The sequence below is a fragment of the Lingula anatina genome, chromosome 4, assembly GCF_051362555.1.
Source record: "Lingula anatina isolate TDL-2025a chromosome 4, LinAna3.0, whole genome shotgun sequence".
In the NCBI taxonomy this organism is placed as follows: Eukaryota; Metazoa; Brachiopoda; class Lingulata; order Lingulida; family Lingulidae; genus Lingula; species Lingula anatina.
This window is the reverse complement of record NC_141770.1, coordinates 14,414,490-14,437,100: the sequence shown is the minus strand read 5'-3', so window position 1 is coordinate 14,437,100 and position 22,611 is coordinate 14,414,490. Positions and strand designations below refer to the sequence as shown.

Below are 22,611 nucleotides of genomic sequence, written 5' to 3'. Positions count from 1 at the left end.
TTCAGTGGTCCCACAGGCACCTCAACCTGGCCATCCATCACTGGAAGGAAGAAGGTTTTGATGCTGAATTAGGTTACTTCTTGTATCCCATGGATGGTCAAATGAGGGTCGTAGACATGTTCAAAAATGCCTCTTGGAAGTTGGTGTACAGGATAATATCGCCTGAGGTGTTAGATCAGTCCGAATTCGGAGAACATTCCAAACCCATGGTATTAGTACATTTTTCCTTTTGTAACAAAACGTAGCGGGGGCATTTTACTTTAACATTCTCAACGGATAGCTCACTCCATTTGCAAGAGGGGACTTCAGAGATGCTACAGGCATCATTGTGACAACGCAGTTGCTCACAGCTCTTGTCTGGCAAGCGATTTCTTGCAGAAACACGGGGCTCTGAGGATGGGTCAACCGTCTTTGAGCCCTGATATTAATCCTACTGAGCACCTGTGGCATTAATTGGAATGTGCATGGCAGAGGAGAACCAATTTCCAAATAATCTGGGCCAATTCCGCCACGCTCTTTAGGATGAATGGGACAATATCCCACAAAACAGAATTTTAACCATTGTTGAAGACTTGTCGCGCCGCCTACAGGAGATAGTTGCAGTACGCGGTAGACACACACGCTATTAGGCACATGACCTTTAAAGAGCACACCCTATAATGCTAATTGTGTGTAAATTTGGTGACATTTGATGGCCTTTTTCAATTTAACAGACATTTCTTTACATCTGTGGAAATCACAGTGAAACAGTGGATTTGAGGGGGTACCTGTTATAAATTTGACCAAATGGTATAAAATTTGCATATTTATACCACTATTTTGTATATGCTGAACCATTCATCATGTTAGACATGGAATCCGGTATAAAAAGCACCGTTTATAATAAATAACATCTGTGAGGGGATCATTTGTAAATATAAGTACATGGAAATGGGGGTGGGACAACCTTTTTGACCAATGTTGTATATCAACATCGACTCTAAAGAGGGATTGATAGGTAGATATGCGTTTAGAGAGAAAGTGATATTTCCCGGTTTGTGGTGATCGCTCTCTACACCGACCCCTTACTCTCAGTTCATTGGCCAGCAGTGGTGACTCTTAACCGGATGCTGGTGTCCGTCAGGTTCTCTAAACAGCCAATCGGCTTAGTTCGTTTCTGATTCAATGTTTACCGTCAATGTTATCGGGAATCATGGTTTTTCTTCTTCCTCGTCCGTAATGTGAGTTAATGCAATCAATTGAAACGATAAGATGAAATACTGTATTGCTATGTGATTTTTATTCTCTCTCTCTTTTTAAAATTATGAGGTGGTAGTGATGGCGGGGGTAGGGGGGGGGGGTCGATGAACGTAATAACTGATGTGCAAGCTTCTGATTTTTTTTTTTCAAATAGTGCATTTTGACATATTCTAAGATGTCAAACAGTAGGTGTGTTGGCGGCTGTCTAACATATTGGAAATATAACAAAAAGAGGATACTTAGTATGCACGCGTAAGCGGTAAGTGTGATTTTAGTTTAAAAATATTAATTTGCATTGATAAAATTTCCAGATTACACAAGTTCGGGAGGTTATATACTGTCGATCCAAGCAGATAAACGAACTGACAACAAGGAGCGGTTCAGAAATGGCCTCAGGCTGCAGAAATGATGCAAAGGGGGTGTCGTTTGATCTAACGGCAGCCAGTATATCAGACACTGCAAAATATGTCCCCGATACTCCAAGGAAGCCATTCATAAACATTGTAGCCCCCGACAGATCAGGGCGCTCTCACAGGGGAAGGTCGGACGATTCTGGCATTTTTATGGTAGTAAATATAGGTCAGAATACGACGCCCGGAACCCACGGGGAAGAGCAGACCATAGAAATGGCTCGATTTTCAGGAGCGGATTCCACGGAGGAAACTGTTATATCATTAGGGGAAACCAGCAGATCCACGTCCAGTTCTGCCACAGCCAGCTCAGACAACAGAATGTCGGTCAGGTACCTGAAGGTGAGTGATTATGGTTGATGCCATATACGAACACTATAGGCACACGATATTCGGATTATGATTTTTTTCAATCCCATGTATACTGTATGCCACAGTACTTTTATCAGAATAACCACTTCGATTTGCTACACGCAGGGGGGGGGGGGGGGGGGGGGGATTTCAAAGTGTACAAGATTTTGCGTAATTTACAATGAACTCCGTATTATCAGCTGAGCGTTATAAGAATAAGATGTTAGTCTGTCTCCAAATGGTGCAACATGCCCAGTGACATATTCATTAACGCATCCAGTAGAATTAACAATTTCTAGCTCTCAAATGCCTTATAACTGCAGTTATATCAGACGCCAAGTGCATAGCAAACATTTTTGAAGGAGTTGTCTGAATTGCAGTCGAATACACTGGCGAACAACCGTCAAATGCCAATATCAGCTAAACTGATGAATTCAAAATGTTGCGTTTGAACATTGCAGATTGGTTCTAATTACTTCCTGTATGAGATTCGTCTTTAATTTCAGGGGATAAATATATGTGAGAGCCAACTGCCTTACGTGGGTTGTTTTATCCATAAATAGCAGGCTATTTCATTACGCATGTCGAGAAGGGATGACAATTACTCAAATGCCAATTCTCACAAAACGAAATGCAACACGCACAGTCATGGCGTAAATTATTAATGTAGTATTTATAGCACTTTGTTATTTACGGTTGATTATACTGAAATGTTGACGTGTAGGTTTTAGCGTATTAATTTCATTTTCATCTGGATAAAAGGAGAAAAGGGGAGGTGGCATGAACCCCCTTTTAAGACACGATTCCTGGTATGACCATTGTGTCGAAGGCCAAATGTAGGGGGTTGGGTGGGTTTGTGAGTAGAAACACCCCTTTTTTTCCTTGGACTGGGGGTGCGGGGGGGGGGGGGGTAAGTACATGCCCTTAATACAAATATTGAAAATCTGGCCATAGAAACAATACACATCAGTCTGACCTATGGTAGTCGCACGTAAAATTTCTTCTGCTTGTTCAGAGAACTTTTCAACGGGTAAGATCTTATGCGCTTTTATGCTACTCATTTGGAACAGACAGAGTGTGTTAGCCGTTGATTTTTTTCTATTATTTCTTCGTTTCAGAAAAAATTCGCTGAGGTTGAGATCGAGGAGTTGTATCAGCTGTACTGGCTCCGGTCTCAGCGTGCCTCCTTTAGGGCGCTTCTCGCGGTGCTTGTCCTCTACGCAGTGGTGCTAGTGTTGCTCTTCCATTTCCACCACAATGTAAGTTGACTGAATCATCTTTATCTCTTCGGAAACCGTGTCCCGTTTTAAAGACCCTTTGTGAGTGACGTCACAACTGACTCAATGATGTCACATACTACCCCAATGACGTCACATTTCGCACGGTATAGATTTGGTAATAAACGTAATTTGTATCTGAGGATTATGTACCACATTCTATTATTTAGTGCATCACAATGTTCCATCTAATTATATCATAACGTCGTTTTATATTTATATTTCATAATTTCTGAGTTAATCAAGTGTCTCCAGCAATCAAATCACATATTTCATTTTTCTTCAGGGTAGCCTCGGATTACAAAACAGCACAAATACCATGGGTAGAAACCTGAACATTGTTGTGATCACAGGCGGAATTCTAGCCATCATCCTCTTCATTCTTGTCTCAATCGAAAAAGTATTTCTACTCTTTTCGAAGCCACTGACTCTTCTAGTATGGTTTTCTTTGTTATCCCTAGCTTTTGGATTCAGTGGGATACTTTACAGTCCCTCAAACCCGTCGTTCTCACCCCGCACTGCGATGGACGACGTGCCAACTATTCTATACACCATCTTCGTAGTGCACACAATTTTACCTCTCAGCCGAAAGTGGTCCATTATCTTAGGATCACTGACAGCGCTTGCAAGCCTTATTTTCTCGGGTGCGCTGTTTAATAGATTGGTCCTGAGCAACTTGGGGTGCACAGACATCTTGCTTCAACAGGTATTTAATTATTCGCTCGCTTTTTCTCTTTCGTGATTAGATTCATTCATGCATGTGTACTCCTCTACATACCAGATTTACAGGGTTCATCCGTAATACAGTGTATGTAACCTGTAATTTATAATATGGATATGCACTGATGCAAAAATAGATCAATAAATAGACACACTGTAAATCCATAGATAAATCCATATATTCTTTATTTAGGACCATCATTCTTTCTAAATTGCATGATAATTTTATCGTTTCAGAACATCAATCAGTATATATTCCTATTCTAATTTTGATTAAGGTATCGACTTAGTCTATAATATACTTTCCTGGTTGTTTGTAATTCTTCATTAAAACTTTCATTCGAACTTTTCATACAGATATTGGCTAACTTTATGATCTACCTCGGCGCTAATCTCACAGGCCTGTACCACAAACACTTGACAGATCTGGCCCACAGACACACCTTTCTGGACGCTAGAAGTGTGCTCCAAACCAACAGTTGTCTACAGAAAGAACGAATTCTGCAGGTAATAATTCCTCGTTCAACCAATGTTTAAATTCATCGACATTGGTTTACTTGTGGATAAGAGAACTGTAAAAGGTCTTTCCTCACTTTTAAGTGTTTTGGAGGAACAATTCTAAAAGAAGAAATGGTTACAGTTTAAATTGAACTCAGGTCTCCCATTTTTTTATTTTCTAATTTATTTTATTCTTATTAGCATTTTGGTTTCGTGGAGATCGGTTCTGTGAGTGTTTGATCAAATAAATTTTATCGGCAAACAATACTAGTACTGTACTGACGTTTCATTACAATTTTGCCACTTACCATGTCGGTTACATTAACATTTGTGCCGAAGCCACATTTACTTTCAAAATGTGTCAAGCGAAAGAACGAAAAAACACATCTAAACTATGTGTCATAAGATCGACGAATACTGTACTACTTTTTCTAGCCTTGATCTTCTCCATTTAATTCCAAACCTGCAAAAGCTAACCACAACCTTTAACAACGCCGCTTAACAGTGCGTAATGCGTTGCGTGTGTACTTGTATTAAAATTTCTCAGCTAAAGTGTGCAAGTAATAATCTCACCCTCTTGAATGTGGCATTTTTTAACCTAATCAATCAACTAGTCTTACGAAGGAATTCAATCCATCAAAACAACATGCAAACAAGAACAAAAAGACAATTGTACTACCGCGAGCGAAGTTTATATAATTTATATCTAATACTTTTGTTGTTCATCAGAACACGTGAAAATTTTCTCGTTACGAATTCTACGCCACCTGTTGTCGTGCCGCGTAGTGCGGTGTAAGCACAGTAATTGTATGAATCAATTTGTGCAATTCAGCAATGTTACACCATCTCTTTGAAGCAGTTTTATTCCCATTCTGCTGTGTCATCTCTTCGAAAGGATAAATCATCCCAGACAAAATAAACCCCAAATAAAAATGCAACGTTGGCCCTAACATTGCACATATTGTGGGTCTATCCAACATCTACTGGATGTTTCATGTCGGCACGAGTTTGATCTCATTTATGTGGTCTTAGTACTTGGATTTTAATCCTGTAACTGAAGAATCCGTCCGTGTCCACGCCGTCCATCCGTAACAAAACAAATGGCCACTGCACTAGCAAAGAAGGAATTTGTCTTTTCGCCCAATACTAGAGTCGCCGAAAATGGGGAGAGTCCCAATTTTTTAATAACGAAAAGAAATTGTTCTAAACATCTCTCAACTTTTTCTTCATCATCAAAGGAAAGCCTGCTTCTGAAGATTATACCAGCGTACCTGTTGGACGACATGAAAGAAGTCCTCTACAGAAAGTTACTGCTGGAAGCCGTTGAAAAAGAGGAATTCGATGATTCATTAAGGTACGTTTTATATAGTGTGTCCATATTACGGTTGCATGTACATGTACCACTTGCATGTATTATGCATTTTAATGTTGCGTTTTCTGTGCACTAAGTTTTCGCTTCAAAATCACACCGATTTCAAAATTCAGAGTAAGGTTTTAACTTACAACGTTTAATTCCTTCGCTATTTTCTATTATCATTTCATTTCATTTTGATTTATTTGCTCATTTTGTGAATTGGAGTTGGGGGAGGAAGTCGTTGTCTCAAAGGTAGCAATCAACTTTCCTCTTTGTAATCTTCTTGTATGCGCAGCTTCCTCGTCTTCTGACAGAGATTGATTATATGGTAGATATGCATTTATATGAAAAAAAAAAAAACCCTGCAATTGATAGCGAGAGCCAGTTCAGTGACACAGGCATTTGTGCCAGGGCGCAGCAAGCCTAGCAACCTACTTTAACCTACCAGTTATCCGCAAGAGCTTATCCTCGCTCCATATACAAATGGACCACTATCATTTTTAATTCTTTGATATTATATTTCTTATGCATATTGTACATGCATGGACCCCTTGCTTATCCATATGCAGTATTTTATTCTCAGTTTTACAGCGAAACTTTTAACGTGTTGCAAATCAATGTCTGTAAAAAGTATTCGCAGTACCTTATGTCTTACTTGTTTAATTATATGACTGGCTGAAATATACAACATTGGTCAAAAAGGTTGTCGCACCCCCATTTCCATATACTTTTATTTACAAATGATCACCTAACAGGTGTATAGTGTTATAAACGGTGCTTTTTATTCCAGATACCATGTCTAACATGATTAATGGTTCAAAAATACAAAATAGTGGTGTGAATATGCACATTTTATACCATTTAGTAAAATTTATAACAGGTACCCCCTCAAATCCAATGTTTCACTGTGATTTCTACAGATGTAAAGAAATGTCTATTAAATTGAAAAGACGACATCAAATGTCACCAAATTTACACATGATTAGCATGAGGATGTGCTCGTTAAAGGTCACGTGCCTAATAGCGTGTGCGTCTACCGCGTACTGCAATTATCTCCTGTAGATGGCGCGACAAGCCTTCAACAAGGGTAAAAATTCTGTTTTGTGGGATATTATCCCATTCTTCCAAAACAGCTTGGGGGAGTTGGTCCACGTTTTTATGGGGTTGGTTCTCCTCTGCATTGCACACTCCAATTCATGTCACAGGTGAAATCACAGTGAAACATTGGGGGTACCTGTTATAAATTTGACTAAATGGTATAAAATGTGTACAACCTTTTTGACCAATGTTGTATAAGGTTTATTTATGGAAGCCAGAGGGTTCTAATTGCATTATGCAAAAGGAGGAAATTAAGAAGACTCTTTTTCCCTTGGGGCCTGTAGGTTATGTAAAATTCACTGGTGTCATCTTACTTTCTGTCAGCTTCTAATAGTTCGTGCTCTTTAGAGTGTCTTCAAGGCACGCAAAGCCTATGGCTATATAGCTATTATATTATAAAGGCAGTGGCGAGTTAATAGGACATGCTAACCAAGATATATCCAAAATAGAGCAAAAAAAAAAAAGAAAAAAGACATAGAGATGCAGGCGATCAAAGTGTTTGTATTGTGCCATAAGTATTGTGAAGTAAGACAACTGCAGTCAAGGAAAAGAATTCTAAAAACACTGTTGTGTGGTGCTGGATTTCCTGCACAGGGCCCTGGATCTACGACATAGTGTACGATAAGAGAAATTTTAGTAGTGTTTTTCTTTGCGGCATCTTGATAAATATTTTCGTTTGTTTGTGAAAACACCATACAATGCATCTATTTTTTCTAACCTTAGCATAACATAGAACTAGGGACACAAATTAAACCCCATTAAAAAAAGCGTTTTAACATAAATTAATTGCCATCACTGTGACTGCGGTTGTTACCACGACACTATGTGTACATGTATGCCAAAGATAATGTTTTCGGGGAAATCTACTCGCATTCTCTCGGCCTTTATATATCCATCTATTTTCTACTTAATTAAACAGCTTCGCACGAATTTCATTATTAAAATCTTTAATTCTGTACTTTGTCCGCCTCAATTTCCAAAACTGCTTCTTTATACTCTAATTATAAGCTTTATTCCCTGTATGTAAAGAATTTCAATTGTTATTGTAGTTTAAGTACCGTAGTTAGAATACTTTTATTAGCCATAGTCATTGTAAAGATATGCCAAAATGATAACTAAATAAAATTCAACCAGACCTAAAAGTTAAAGTGTATCATTCCAAAACTCGACCCCGCCTTTAATAACATGATATTGATAGGGGGCGGTATTCAACCCATGTGTAGTTTTTCGCTGGTACATTTTGAAAATGTAATCATATCGCATATAAAATTTTTCAAGATTGAAATACAATAATTAATGCTAATATTAAATCAGTAAGATCTCCTGCCCATATAATCGTTAGGTTAACCAAGTCATCCAATTTAATCAGTAAGATCTCCTGCCTATATGATCGTTAGGTAATTCATCTCACGCTGCATCCTTCCATTAAATCGTGAAAAGCAAATGACCGGTAAAAGTGAAGTACACACTAGCTCCATTTCCGTGTATGGCATGTCCTTTCGCTAACTTCAGCCAAACCTCGTCTCCAGCCTTCAAATCAAGGATAACTTGGTTGGTGCCGGTTGCAGCATCGACAGGATCGTACCCATACATTTCTGTTTCGTATGCACCATTGCGAATAAGATACACGCGGCCTGCGGAACCATGGTTGGACAGCATTGTCATGGTGAACATGTAGGCACCGGCAACTGGCGCGCGGAACAAGGCATTGGCAGCGTCGAAGTTGCTTCCGTGGTTACTGAAAATCTTGTCAAACGTGATTTTGATATCTGTAGTTGATGCCACCAGGTTTTGCGACTTCGACCGTCCAACGGCAAAGGCTATCTTGTCTGGAAATAAATTAGTGAATTGTTGTAAAGTTGCCACTTGATCACAGCCCAGTGTCTTAAATTCCTTTCGATTTCTCTATGTCTGTGAAAAACAGTAACCAAGAATCACATATTTTCCTCACTATGGTGTTGTTTTATTGCAAAAATCCTCACTCACTTCATTCTCAATTAATTTTTATTACACACCATAATACAATTCATAACCAATACATTGTACAGCACGTACTGAATGTATAAAACATCTACAAATTATATTTCGCGAAAACGCTCGGTTTCGCACATTGTGGTGGTTGTTTGAGTTGCATGTTAAAAGGATATCACCCGTTTCAGGCAGTGTCGTATAGATATGAATTATTTGACATGTCAACTGAGCTTAACCGGAAAGGGAGCGCCCCTGAGGATTTTTATTTTTAACCGGGAAATAGAAGCCTTATCTGTACACAGTGTCGCGATTTCAGCGTGTTGCAATGGGCGTTGTTATCCGTCACAGTGTTGCAATGGGCGTTGTTATCCGTATTAATGTTCTCTTCACAGGAAAACTGAAGGAGATAGAAAAGTTTGGAGGCAGCCAAACCTACACCCCAAGCCCATTCCAAGCGTATCGGTACGGTCCCTTTTCCATAGGCACCATCGGTCTATCTGGATCGACCCAACCCTACGGGGTCAATGGCCAACTGCAATAAGCCTAACATAATGACACGCCTCCTCCTGGTGTTAAGAAGAATACAAGTATGATGATTATACGAGTACGTTGGAAACAAGAGGAGGCGCGTCGTTCATTTAGGCTGATTGCACTTAGCGAGAGTCTCAGCGAGAGTTGGGTCGATACACGTAGACCGATAATTCTTATGGGAATGGGGTCTTAGATAGACCGGGGAAAATCTTAAAGCCGACAGGTGTCTCATTAAACTCAACCTACCTGTCTCTGTTTTGTTCCGCATTTCGTTCAGCATCAGTTTTGCAGTCTTGAGATCGGCTGCAAGGCGTTTGTTTTCGTCTTTTGTCAGTTGGAGATCGGTTGAAAGACCCTGTTGTTGTCCAGAAAGTTTCAGCACGAGAGACGACTGCGACTGAAGGGTCTGTTGTAGATTAGTCACCAGAGTTTCTATGTGGTTAAGTTTGGTGTTGTTCCGTCTTTCGGCTTCAATTATTCTTGTTAAACCATTCACCATTTCATGTAATTCTTTCACCTGACAAGAACATTAAGTTAATGTGATTTATCAAAACCATGTGCTGTCAGTAGGATAGATCTTAAGTTCCTCCCTTTACAAGGTATTTGCGTTTTCATTATTCATTTTCTTATAATTGATTAAAGCTTCAACTACTATCTCATCGAAACAAAATCAATGCAAATCACCGAGATCTGGTAACACCGTTCGTGTCACAAGAAACATTCAAAGGGTCATGACGTCTTACCTGCCCCTCAGTGCGATCCTGCTGCGCCTGAAGCTTCAAAATCGCAGCAGAGGCGTCGCCCAATTTGGAGACGACGTCCTGGGACTCGGAACCGGCGGCCGTGGCTTGGCCGCTGTTGCCACAAAGACCCTGGTTGTGTGACAGTTGGAATTTATAGACACAAGCGCCGTCTTCAAAGGTGCAGCCGTTTGGCTCAGGTTTTGATCCAGGTTTTTGTGTAACAGGCGACCCGGTCTGAGCGAATGTGCTGGTACAGGCTTGGCAGACGAACAATGTAAGAACAATCTCAAGTCTGAGAAGATACATTTTAACTCTCTCGTTTCGTCCTATCCGTCAGTTACAAAAATGCAAAATTAATATGTCTTCTTCTGTGACCGAGTGGTTTGGTGACGTATCTTGTACGCTGGCTTTATATACGGGGTTTGTACCGGTCAATTTCGTGAGTTTCGTGCTGTGAGCCAACCGCGGTTTATGGAAAGAATTAAACCAGTACATAGGGCCTTTGACTGGTGCAGCACTTCTTGCCTGGATCTATCACTATGGACGACATGGTGCACGATAAGATTTCATATGCGGTATCTTCAGAGATATTTTCGTATCCTTGTGAATACATCATTTGAATGCAGCTATTTATCAAATTTTCAAATTGCGTTAAAGCAAAACATGGTGCTTCGGAAACAAATTAAACACGCGCCCCTTATGCACCTGCACGTACAAACAATGTTGATATTTGTTGTCGTTGTAATCAAGGTTGTTGCTAGGTATGTGAAAGATAATGCTGTCAGGGGAATTTACTCACATTGCTTCCAACTTCTACTTTATTTATCTATTATCTATTTTCATTAATCTATCCATATACAGTTTACGTAGGAACTAATTTCTTCGTTAATTCATTCATTAATTTTATCTATTATTTATTTATTTATTTATTTATTTATTTATTTATTTATTTATTTACAGCTCTCCCTACAGCCAACTGACCGAGTCAAGGGATGCTCTGGTCAAAAGAATGGTCAGTGCGCTGCGAAGAAAGACGACTGAGCAGTTCCATACCTTCCTTATTTCTAAACACGAAAACGTTAGGTAACTTGCATTTAATCCAGCGCCTAATGACGAGGTGATAAATGTGCGGAAGAGGAAATCCTGTCGTTAGCAGCGTGACTTCCTTAATCCAAAACGCGAAAATGTCAACTACCTGCCAGGTCATTTGTACTGATAATATATTGGATATAAAGGAACAAAAAGATAAAAATAGATAAATGAATAAAACATATGGGATGAAGGTTACACTTATAACTTATGTTTACCAAAGCAATTTATTTGTTTTTATTTATTTATTTATTTATTTGTTTGTTTGTTTATTTATTTATTTATTTATTTATTTATTTATTTATTTATAAGCTAATTATAACTTTTTGTCTCCACACTGTTCGCGCACTTTTTCTTTCTATAAAATTAAATAAAGGTAGTTAGTTTAATTATTTTTGTTTCTTGAAAGTGTCTAGGTTCCTTTTATTTCAATTAGCCTGCATGTATACTAATTTGCTTATTTTGTAGCATTCTCTATGCTGATATCGTGAGTTTCACACGCCTGTCAGTGAATCTAACTCCGTCCGAACTGGTGATAGCTCTGAATGAACTCTTTGGAAGGTTTGATCAGCTTGCTAAGGTAAGGGATACGTGACAGTCGCTGTCTTTTTTATTTTTTATTATAGCTGTCAGATTTATATCGTATACACTGCGGGTAATGATGACGTAAGCGGTTTTATGAAGAACCCAATGCACAGTTCTAGAAAAATACATCCCATGAGAGTTCCTTGTTAAAAATTTTGATAATTAAAAAATGTCATCAATTTGTGTATGAATCATGATATTTTAGACGTGCGATAAAAGGTTCACCTAAGTGACGTACAGTGTACTATAAAGAATATTAGCTGCCAGAAAGTGTTTCAGTACGTTTGTCTACAGATCTTCACCAGTGTTTTACCAATGCTATAGGTAATTTTCTTTGATGCGAAAGAAATACATGTACAATACGTTTAAGTAAAACACCAAATATCCTACTAATATCATTTTTATATACCCATGGTTTTTTCTTAGAGGCGTTGGTTATTTTTTAACACCAAAGTCTCAACTAACTGTATATTTACTAACTCGACGCTTTGATTTTCTAGGACAATCATTGTTTACGTATCAAGATTCTTGGCGACTGTTATTATTGTGTTTCGGGCATGCCAGATCCTTCCCCAAATCACGCGAGAAACTGCGTGGTTATGGGACTACAAATGATTGAGGTTATAAGGTTCGTGTTGATCCTGATTATGTTTTATTATTTATCGTATTCTTAGTTGATTACAATTAAAATTATTTTTGTTAGTTTGTTAAGTCAACCAACATTTTTTATTCCTGTTGGCATATATGGCATTGGTAAACCATTAGATGACCTGCAAAATGTTTTTATTGTCCAATTTTAGAGAAATCCGTGAACAAACTGGAATCATGAGCTTGGACATGAGGATTGGTATTCACACTGGAACCGTCCTAAGCGGAGTGCTTGGACTCCGGAAGTGGCAGTATGACGTATGGTCTGATGACGTCACAATTGCCAACATGATGGAAACGACAGGAAAGGCAGGGTAATAATTCAAGATGCAGTAAGAAGTGTGTTTTAAACAGAGATACAAACACGCTGCATAGAAAGAAAGGCTTCGATAAACAACATACTGTAGATGTAGATTCATAACTGCAATGAATAAGAAACAAAATTTCCATCAACTCACTCATGTTAGATTACATAATAGGAACCAGAAGCTAAGAAGTGTGCAGGACATTTATGAATGGTTCCGAAACGTTTAGTCGAAACAGGTTACCAATGGTAGCTATAGAAAAATGCAGATACAAGATGTTTGTGTGTGTGTGTGGGGGGGGGGGGGGGGGTTAATTGGGTTCACAATGATCTGCTATGCACGAGGCAGTGGTGTAGATACTCCCAGTAGTTTGATATAATCAGCAATGTGAATTTATCTCGGGTATGTTTGAACAAATCCACATATATATTTAACTGAGTCTCCCCTTTACACATAGGCAAACTTTTTTTTTTTTGTTTCGTGGGCACGTGATTTATTTTGTTTCTCACCTCATTTCATATCGTAGAGCTGTCCACATATCGGAAACCACTTTGAGGGAAATTCTACCCAGTGAGATAAGATATCGTCCTGGGCCGGACTTCACATCGTCAGCCAAAGGCATTGAGAGGATGAGGACCTACTTTATATATCCAGACGAGGTAAGCAGATATTTAAGAAGAAAAGTTTGAGCTTACAAATGCACCAATGAACTATAACAGTCTGCAGAAGTAGTATAAATATGGCTCTCATATAAGGTCACAAAAGAAAGCACAAAAGATTATGTAGGCCTATCACAACTACTGGTACATGTATGTCACAAGACAACCCTTGCAAAAGCGATAGATCTACTGCTTTTACCTCTCAAATTCAATTATATCACTTCCGAGTTCCTAGTTCTGCTGGAAACTAGCTTGCATTATCAGCATAGATAAACCTATGTCCATAGGTACTGTATATTGTTTCGACATATACTTATGTCCATGACCAGGAGTGTTTGCTTGGTAGAGTAAATCCACCGTCAGAACTATTAAAACCCATAAAGATGGCCAGTTACATGGATATCATCAATAATAAATCTTCTCATTTTAAGCATCATCATGCTGACAAACCAGTGCAACATTATTATAATATCATAAATTAGAAGAAAGCTATTATATAACTAATGGTAATGCTGGTGACTTTATAAGTCCACAGGGATGGGCTGATATTTATATATATTCGTCACAGAAATAAATCTATTTAGCTAATACTCTACCATAATAGAATTTGTCATTTTAGACGCCCGCCTTGGTCACGCACTCCCCCCATTCACTCCACCGTCTCCGGAGCGTGAATCCCGGGCTGGAGCGACATCAGTCGGTGGTTGACGTTCTTGCTGAATGGGGCGCCGAGAAACCTTTCGACAGCATATCCGACTTTATGCTGGCAAAAACACAACCCGTGAGTTGTTTACGCTTCTCTTTATCATATTTAGTTTGTTTCGACGCTTGCTTCACGAAAATGTGGGTAGTCTTGTCGATGTTATTATCTGAATACGGCTTATTTTTCGTGAGATTTTGATAATATGATTTAGAGGACTGTATTCAGATGTTTTAGTGCAGCGTTAAGGTAAGATTTGTTTTCGCTCGTGCAAGTGTTTCGTGAACCTGCCGAGTCAATGCATTTTATTATCATCATTCATCTAGATTTTCCTTTCGTGACAAACCAATGCAGGGAGCATTACACGATATATGTAACATTCAAAAATTGTGAAACACATAAAGAATTTATATATATTATGTGTTTCACAATTCTTGAACCTAATCTTTTAGGCCCAGTACACAATCTGTGAAGGACTGACATCAGATCAAAAAGAAGTCAACGAAAGTCTGAAACGAGGCTTTCACCTGGAAGAGTCACTGGATTCTGGGGAGAAAAGGTACAGTTATCTGAGATAGTGTTTTTAGGACTGTCTAGAAAGATGTCATGCAATATTAAAAACTGTGGCCAGCTAATTGAGTTTTCAAATAAAGAAGAGTTTATGAAAATTTGAAAAAAGCTACAAAGATACTCCTATTCCTACGTTTATATTTTTTCATTCTAGAGATTTGGACGCAAAATCATACATAAACTCCGTCGCTCTGATGTTTCGAGATCCTAAAACAGAAGTGCAATACAGCCTTCAGCGAGACACGTTATTTAAATACAACGTGGGTTGTGCTTTTCTTATCTACATTGTGATTGGTGCCGTTCAGTTCATTGCCTTACCCAAGTGAGTGAAGGATTTTGGTTGGTCTGTACCTCGCAATCACGCAGTAGTCAACATTTTTTTTTTTGCGACCGGTGTACAATGAATGTCAAGGAGAGAATTTTAGCTCGAGGGCAAATATAATTCAGTGGAAAGAAATGTAAGGCAATTTGGATTCTTCTATCAGGGTAGATTTGCGAGCAACAAGGTTAAATGAGCAAATCCCTGGCAAAAATTGCAAACCTTAAATCAACCAATTTGTAAGGTCACAGAGCTTTTATAACTTGTTGACCTATCTAGTTTTCACTGAGTTTAGGCTTGTTATTCAATAATAAATCTAAGTTTAATGTAAAATATGTGTTTGAAAAAAAAAGAAAATCAAGTTTAGCTGTTTCTTTGCAGGAAAAACACTCTTTTCATAACGTTTGCTGGCGGGTCGATGTTTTTTCTGGTAGTTCTATTTTTCACAAAGCGAACAGTAAGTATATGGCGCCTATATTACCGAGTTTCTAATTGATTTGCTACTTCTGCCTGTCAGTTGAATCATTTAATTAGATGTGATAAACAACCAAAGCTGATAATCCAAGAAATGCCAAGGTTTAACTGAAATTATCTGAGATACAGTAAACATAAAAACGAGGCTGCCGGTATTTCGACGTGCCATACAAGCCTAGAAAACGCGCGAGAATCCTCGTAGGGTAGTCGTTAACTTGTCAGCGATAAATATAAAGGTCAAACAGTTTAACTCTTTGCGTCGAGAACGTCGTTTTAGAAATGTTGAATTGTAAGACAGGTACATGGTCTTTATCATTTCAGGACCACGCAAGAAGTTGCTTTGACTTCATCATAAGAACCATCAAACGACCAAAACTAAAAGAGAAACAAAGACGACATGTGAATAAAATTCTTCGCACGATGACTGCCGGCGTCTGTTTAGCCGTTATTTTTATATCGTGTTTTATAACTGTGGTAAGTTGCTTGTTGTATGTGGTCGTTCATGAAAGCTGGGACAGCGTGAATCTGGGACAGTATCGAAAAAAGAACTACACTTAAGTATAAACTTAAATCAAAACCAACTTCGTTCATTGTTCCCAAAGAATCTATAGGCCTACCTAAACTGATATGCCAAATCTTATAGTTTTATAATTTTATAGTTATAGAACTAGTAACTTTAAAAAAGATAAAAACCACTAAGATTCGCGCGCACACACATGCTCGCTGGTGACTTCAGTTAAGGAATTTCGGCTATCAAACAATTTAAGTTTTATAAGTCTCGAGGAGTTCGCCTATTACTTAATAATGAATATAACATATCTTCAGTGATTTTTAACTTTAACAGTCAACAGGTTTAAGTGGAACCCATTTTTATTGATTCATCAAATTCTTTTTTCTGCATCCAGATAGATTGCAAAGATTTTACACAACAACCTTATGTAAATACCACGAGCTGCAGTTTGGTGGAAGAAGATTTTTGTCTGTTGGCAACGGTGAGATTTATTATTCGACTCAAAACTTGAAGAGCGAACTACAGGAATGTAACAATAAAAACATTGTTCAGAGCTCGTTATATTGCATGTGCTATAAAAGGAAATGTCAATTTTGCCTTTAGCGTGTTCTGGGTATTGCGTTTTGGACTAATTCATTTCCCTCTACCTTTGCATCTGTACATGTAGCTGTGAAATATAAAACCGAGTTGGTTATCATGTTCAGCGTACTCCATTTATATAATTGGAGTTTTGGGACCAGAAAATCTAGTGATGCAGTCCTCGTTACGTGTCTATAAAATATAGGAGGCCTCGTCGTTAAGAAAAATTGGCCTCGTAATACCCAAACATTTAATTCTGATCAACTGGTGAATACCTTGTTCTCAGGACAATATAAATTTATGAAACTAAACAGAGTACCTACATTTCGCTTGTTAAATTTTACTTTATTATCTACACCCTCCAGTATTTTGTGTACACCCGAGCCTTTTATTTTAAAAACCACCCAAATACATTAGAATATTTCCATTAAGTGCATTAGGAATGCGGCAGGCTATAACCTTAAACACTAAATGTCTTATTTAAAATTTCAGTATTACGTCCACATGTGCATGCTGGCACTAATAGCCTGCAGCGTGTTCCTGAAGCTCTACTTCATGGTGAAAATCGGATTCATGGTTCTTTGTCTGGTGCTGTACAACGTGCTATTCTACCAGCATAAATTTGTATTCACGACCTTCAGCACCGTCATGCAGTAAGTCATAGGTGTTTCCAAACTACATGTACGAAAATCATGTGGAAGTGTGATGGGTTGGATATCAGCTAAAAATTAGGTTTAGAATTCAGTAATAACGATTTTACCTTGAGAAGATATGATTTAGCACGTTTGCAGGGATGTATTTCTCTCCGCCAGGGGTCTCTGTAGTTTGTTACAAAACTGAATTGTGTAACAAATTGCAGAGACTCCTGGTGTGGCGTATGCCATTTTCGAGATCCAAATCCTATAAGAGACTGGCACTCCACCCAGGCGAGATTGCAATTGTACATTCAAAACAACTGATTAAGCGGGCTTTTCAGGTTATTCGAAAACTAATACTAATATGCAATTTGGAAAACTTCAGTAATACCTAAGGGTTAACAAACCAATAAAGAATGGAAATTAAATCTTTACGGAACAGACAGTAGCGTAGATTTAATTTTTTCAGCACTACTTTCGTCTGAGTATCATATGATGGTTTATTTCTGTTCTTTTCTAATGGCAATAAAAACTGGATGAGGCAAAATATGAATTCTAATTCCTTGGGTTATTTGTAATCTAGGCAATTAGAAAGCTTCTATTATAATAATCGTACTTTTTGTTCCTCTTTTTTTACAGTTTTACGTCAACTGCGAAATCTAATCATAATGTGTGGAGTACAGAAATACGAGGCAGCTTATATCTGGGCGTACTCCTATTCACTTTGATAGTTCACGACAGACAGGTCTGTATATGCAAAAATATTATATTTACTGAATGTGATTTAGTTCTGTGAGTTTTGATACCTTGAATGGATAGTGACATGTTTTTGTATTAAGGTCAGGAAGGGGCGCCCCTAGCAGAACTCTTAAGCTTCAAAAAGGAAACCAAAGCCCCATCCATACGGCCACTGTGAATGTTGCAAACCTTTTTGGCAATCAATTTTTAGACAAATTTTTATTATCACTTGTAATAATACTTGTAAAAATTTGTGTTATGCAAACAAAAAAATTTTTCCAGTTAGATGTGCATTTGGGTTGGTTTTTGTAAATGAGCTGTTTTCTTATATAATAATAATAATATTTCTATTGATAGTCTAAAATCCATAATGTGTTCTGTAGACTTAACAATTAAAATGCAAACTTCAAATGACCATTTTAAATTGAAAAGTAGTGGTATTAAAAGTAAAAAGAAAAATGCCCATTATAATGTATTTACAGATCGAAAAAAGTATGCGTTTGGACTTTCTGTGGAAGAAAAAAATCCGGGACGACAAGGAAGAGGTGGCGAAAAATGATCTGCTGAACTCGTTATTGCTGGAAAACATTCTCCCAAAACACGTGGCGGAGCACTTCATGCAACCTCACAGAACAAAAGAGGTTAGCGTGTTTTGATAGTGAAAACTTTTTCTTCAAAATGCATTCGGTTCAGTCCTTGGGTCTTTTTTTATTTATATTTATTTATTTATTTACTTTTTTTTTTTTTGGAGTGCAATTACTATTTTGTGCTATATGACTTTACCTGGCTTTTGCGTATACAAAAGAAAGGTACCCCTGGCGGGAGTCGAACCCGCAATCTTCGGTTTAGGAGACCGACGCCTTATCCATTAGGCCACAGGGGCAGACATGTGGGTGTGGTCAGCTCAACGTCAAAACCCGTAAAATTTATCTGAAATAAAAGAAGTCTCTATTCAAAATACTACTGTATTTACGATACAACTTCATCACCTGTCTTAAAGGCGAAGGAGGTGAAGTGTAAGCAACACGATACCTAATTTAAACAGCTCGGCACGAAAACCCAATAATATTACCTGAAATAAAAGAATTCCCTATTCCAAACGCTGCTGTATTAACAATACAACATCTTCACTTCTCTCAAAGGTGGAGGAGATGAAATGTAAGCAACAGGATACCTAATTTAAACGGTTATCAATTAAGAGAATCGTATACTGAGAGTTCTATAATAAATGCTTTTGTATTTCTTTCATCATATTGAAGCTGTACCATAACGTCCACGAGTCTGTCTGTGTGATGTTCGCCTCCATACCTGACTACCACCAAGTGTTCTACGAGGAGACAGAGATTAACAATTACGGGATTGGCTGTCTGCGTTTGTTAAACGAAATAATTGCGGCATTTGATAAGGTAAACTCTTTGAGACAATTTTGCATTCGTTGTCTTGTGGTCAGAGTCCTCAGTCATGAAATCACAGTTATCACTTCGATATTGATGATTCCTTTACTTCCAACTCTCGCCTGCACCAATAATGATATTGGCTATTAATTGATATCACGTTGATCGTCATTAGAATGCAACGATTATGTCTAGATTTGGCTTTAAGCTTTTTGGAGGATGCTAAGATTTGTATAGTTCCCGTGTTCTCTCGTGTACCAGTACTGGTGTCTCGTATCCATCGGAATACTATCATCCACGCTTAGATTCAAACTGTTGTTATTTTTTCTTCAGTTTTGATTTATTTAAAGGATTTAGGCCTACACTGCTTTTATATATCTCATTAAAACAATAGCTTAATTATTTTTAATACAGTATGTTCTTAACACATACATTTTTTGGCCGGGATATTGCGCAATGTAACAAGTGCATGCGAAAAATCCGAAAAAAAAAAAAGAAAAAGAAAAGAAAAAAAAACACGCAAACCGCGCTACATTCCTTGTCAAAATTTCCACCAAAATACAGTCTAGCTACCGATACCCAATGTGGTGGTTATGTGTATTCTGTCGTCTTCCGCTCATATCCAATAACCATTAATCCATCTTCTAGCTCCTAAATCAGAAGCAGTTCATGGACGTGGAGAAAATCAAAACGATAGGCAGCACGTACATGGCGGCAACGGGTCTGCGACCAGTGGAATACTTGGACAGTATGGCCCAGGTAATACCTTCTCTCTACCCGGAGTCCCGTGTGTGTGTGTGTGTGTGTGTGTGTGTGTGTTTTCTTCTAATGGAGTGTGGAAGACACCTGACAAATATTGTCCCGAAGAAAGTGTGAGGTTACAAGTGAAAGTATATTCATTTAAAGCCTGGCTAGGCACAGATAGTACCTCCCCTCTACCAGCAGTCAGGTAATATAACCAAGGAGTTCCATCTGCTTAATATAACTGAAACGGAATGATTGAATGATGTGCGTGGTTAAATAGACAGATAGATGAGCGAAAAGAGTTGTTTTTAATGCACACTACTTTTGGTTCAATAGATAGATTCAAAAGACCGCAATGTGCTAGTGATGATGAAGTTCGTCTTCACGATGATGTGGAGACTGGAAGCAATCAGCCGTCACGCCATGTTCGACTACATGCTGAGGATAGGTATGCTCTGCGGGGATTTTCAAGCAAAACACAGATATTTTCAAATTTGAATTTAATAATTTTAACATTCAGACTTTCTCCATTGGATGATTTCCCTTTCTGGATAAAATACCACACGATAAACCCGCGTTAATATCACGTATATTATGTTTAGATCTACTATAATAATATTTCTGAATAATGATGATGCTGTTTGGAGTAAAACGACGATAATATTTTCTTGTGACTCGCTGGCTTCTGAAAAAGATACTTATTAATATTGGGCTGATTTTTAAAATATTATTTGGTATAATGTATTATAATCATTTTAGGCGTTGCACATGGGGGGCCAGTAATCGCAGGTGTTATTGGTGCCCAGAAACCTCAGTACGATATCTGGGGCGACACAGTGAACGTCGCCAGCCGCATGGAGAGTCAAGGACTCACGGGAAGTGTCGTGGTAAGTAACCGCAGAAATAACAACGATAAACGTGTCCTTGTGCTAGGATAGCCGTATTCTAGTTATGATAGACGAAAAAATAGAAGGAAGCTCTAAGATGCAAACGTCCCTTCTGAAGACATATTCCGACGCAAGGGTTATCGTTTTGCGGAACCGTTAGAATCAAATCAAAATATATTTTATACAACCTTGTGAATCTAAACCGACATTACATCTATTTCTCAGACCCTTCCAAATCTGCATCTACTTTTCATTTAGTTAAAAAAATTAAATGTGCTTAAAACGTCGCTACTGCACTGGCGAATCTAAGGCTGTGTTAAGGGGGGGGGGGGGGGGGGGGGTGCAAAATGATTTTTTGTTGCTTTATATAGGGCATGGAAATTATACTTATTTTTTCTTTTTTTATTCTTTTTTTTTTTGTTTTGTTTTATCGTTCGTTATATTTTTTCGTTGGAGGGGGGAGGGGGGTGATGAGTACTTGTCGAATCTTTACACCTCTGGAGCCGCCATTCCTGAAGTCAAACTGATCCGTGGGAGAAGCACTTGCTTAAAGCATGGAAGTATACTTCCTTGCTTAAAGTAACTTTAGAGTAAAGTCAAAGGCTTTTTCCTGCATATCTTTTTAGGTTCCGAAAGAAACCGCTGACGTGCTGGAGCGAAACGGAGTGTCCTGCGCTTTCCACGAAACCAAAATAGTGAAAGGCAAAGGCCCTATGGACCTGTACATCGTGAACCCCTCTCCAGGCTGGAGGACAAGCTTCACCCGGGAAGACTCCACTAATGTCTCAATGCTCAGTGCTTCTTTGCCTAATTTGTAGACAGTGAACACTCTGTAAATAAAAAGGTGTTTATTTTTCGCGTTCTGTATCAATTTACTTGATCAGAAAACGAGTAGCAGCGAGGAAGTACTTTTTTATTTAGTTTCTCTCTCTCTCTCATCAAGTGGAGCAGATTTGTTAGCAGAATATGGAACAATTAAGCTCTGTTGTTGTTATTGTCTGATTGAGTTCATATTTATTTATTTATTTATTTATTTATTTATTTATTTATTATGTACATCACACTTGGAATCAGGTATATTGTGACCACAGGAAACGTGAATAAACAATGGTTACTCAAAACGTAAACTCGTGTGGTCCTTACTTTATCCCATTGTATCCTATCCGAGATTTCCCGCCCAAATTTCTTGGAGAAGGAGACCATTTTTCTTTCTTCCGAAGCGTAGCTCAATTTGTTCCTGCATATGAATTGAATGTTTTATAGACCCCCATGTCTTCTTCCACTTGGTGCATTTCAGAACGAAATGTCGACATCAGGCATTTTCATTGTTGGGCTTTTCTCGTTTTTCATAAGCTTTTAAGCCTTGATATACAGACTTGACATTTAATATGGAATATTTCAGTTTCGAAGGTATGCCTAGGTGAAAATGCATTCTTTTTTTCACAAACTCCGATCTCATATAAGATATGTGAATGGAGAAGTGTGTAGTCAGGTGTGTCGCTACCAATAAACTGAATACCAGGTTTGTTGCGCTGCTGCATTATGTAATATGCAGTGATTTACTTGGGTAGTGTTCCTTCGG

General features: G+C 38.3%; 2 protein-coding genes and 1 non-coding gene across 5 annotated transcripts; 1 reads left to right on the top strand and 2 right to left on the bottom strand.

Moving 5' to 3' along the window:
• The first annotated feature begins 1,411 nt into the window (after window positions 1–1,411).
• Window positions 1,412–22,366, top strand: LOC106156374 (adenylate cyclase type 2). Of its 3 annotated transcripts, XM_087011724.1 has the most exons (24): window positions 1,413–1,991; window positions 3,119–3,259; window positions 3,564–3,983; window positions 4,355–4,504; window positions 5,734–5,849; window positions 11,153–11,275; window positions 11,750–11,861; window positions 12,367–12,494; window positions 12,667–12,828; window positions 13,346–13,478; window positions 14,098–14,259; window positions 14,631–14,737; window positions 14,903–15,070; window positions 15,449–15,524; window positions 15,863–16,015; window positions 16,447–16,533; window positions 17,124–17,284; window positions 17,906–18,011; window positions 18,487–18,645; window positions 19,264–19,410; window positions 20,047–20,157; window positions 20,479–20,590; window positions 20,902–21,029; window positions 21,656–22,366. In XM_087011724.1, exons 1-24 carry the CDS (start codon window positions 1,626–1,628, stop codon window positions 21,845–21,847), a joined length of 3,720 nt encoding a protein of 1,239 aa, XP_086867850.1. In that variant the 5' UTR covers window positions 1,413–1,625; the 3' UTR covers window positions 21,848–22,366. The 3 variants fall into 3 exon arrangements, with proteins under 3 accessions (XP_086867851.1, XP_086867850.1, XP_086867852.1); XM_087011725.1 differs by lacking the exon at window positions 14,903–15,070 and having other exon boundaries at window positions 1,412–1,991; XM_087011726.1 differs by lacking the exons at window positions 3,564–3,983; window positions 4,355–4,504.
• On the bottom strand, window positions 7,455–11,568 carry LOC106156361 (uncharacterized). Its single transcript, XM_013531582.2, has 3 exons — window positions 10,193–11,568; window positions 9,696–9,966; window positions 7,455–8,776 (listed from the first exon to the last, which is right to left on the bottom strand). Exons 1-3 carry the CDS (start codon window positions 10,496–10,498, stop codon window positions 8,373–8,375), a joined length of 981 nt encoding a protein of 326 aa, XP_013387036.2. The 5' UTR covers window positions 10,499–11,568; the 3' UTR covers window positions 7,455–8,372.
• Trnar-ccu (transfer RNA arginine (anticodon CCU)) lies at window positions 18,815–18,887 on the bottom strand. Its single transcript has one exon. It is a non-coding gene; the product is annotated as a tRNA-Arg (tRNA).
• Window positions 22,367–22,611: the final 245 nt, after the last annotated feature.

Bases quoted from the DNA above. Each gene is read 5' to 3' on its own strand.
- LOC106156374 (XM_087011724.1), top strand. From the start codon at position 1,626: ATGGCCTCAGGCTGCAGAAATGATGCAAAGGGGGTGTCGTTTGATCTA. The intron at 14,260-14,630 runs GTGAGTTGTTTA...CTAATCTTTTAG, and splicing joins TGCTGGCAAAAACACAACCC to GCCCAGTACACAATCTGTGA. The intron at 18,646-19,263 runs GTTAGCGTGTTT...ATCATATTGAAG, and splicing joins AACCTCACAGAACAAAAGAG to CTGTACCATAACGTCCACGA.
- LOC106156361 (XM_013531582.2), bottom strand. From the start codon at position 10,498: ATGTATCTTCTCAGACTTGAGATTGTTCTTACATTGTTCGTCTGCCAA. The intron at 9,967-10,192 runs GTAAGACGTCAT...TGTTCTTGTCAG, and splicing joins AGGATCGCACTGAGGGGCAG to GTGAAAGAATTACATGAAAT. The intron at 8,777-9,695 runs GTAGGTTGAGTT...ATTTATTTCCAG, and splicing joins GCGGAACAAAACAGAGACAG to ACAAGATAGCCTTTGCCGTT.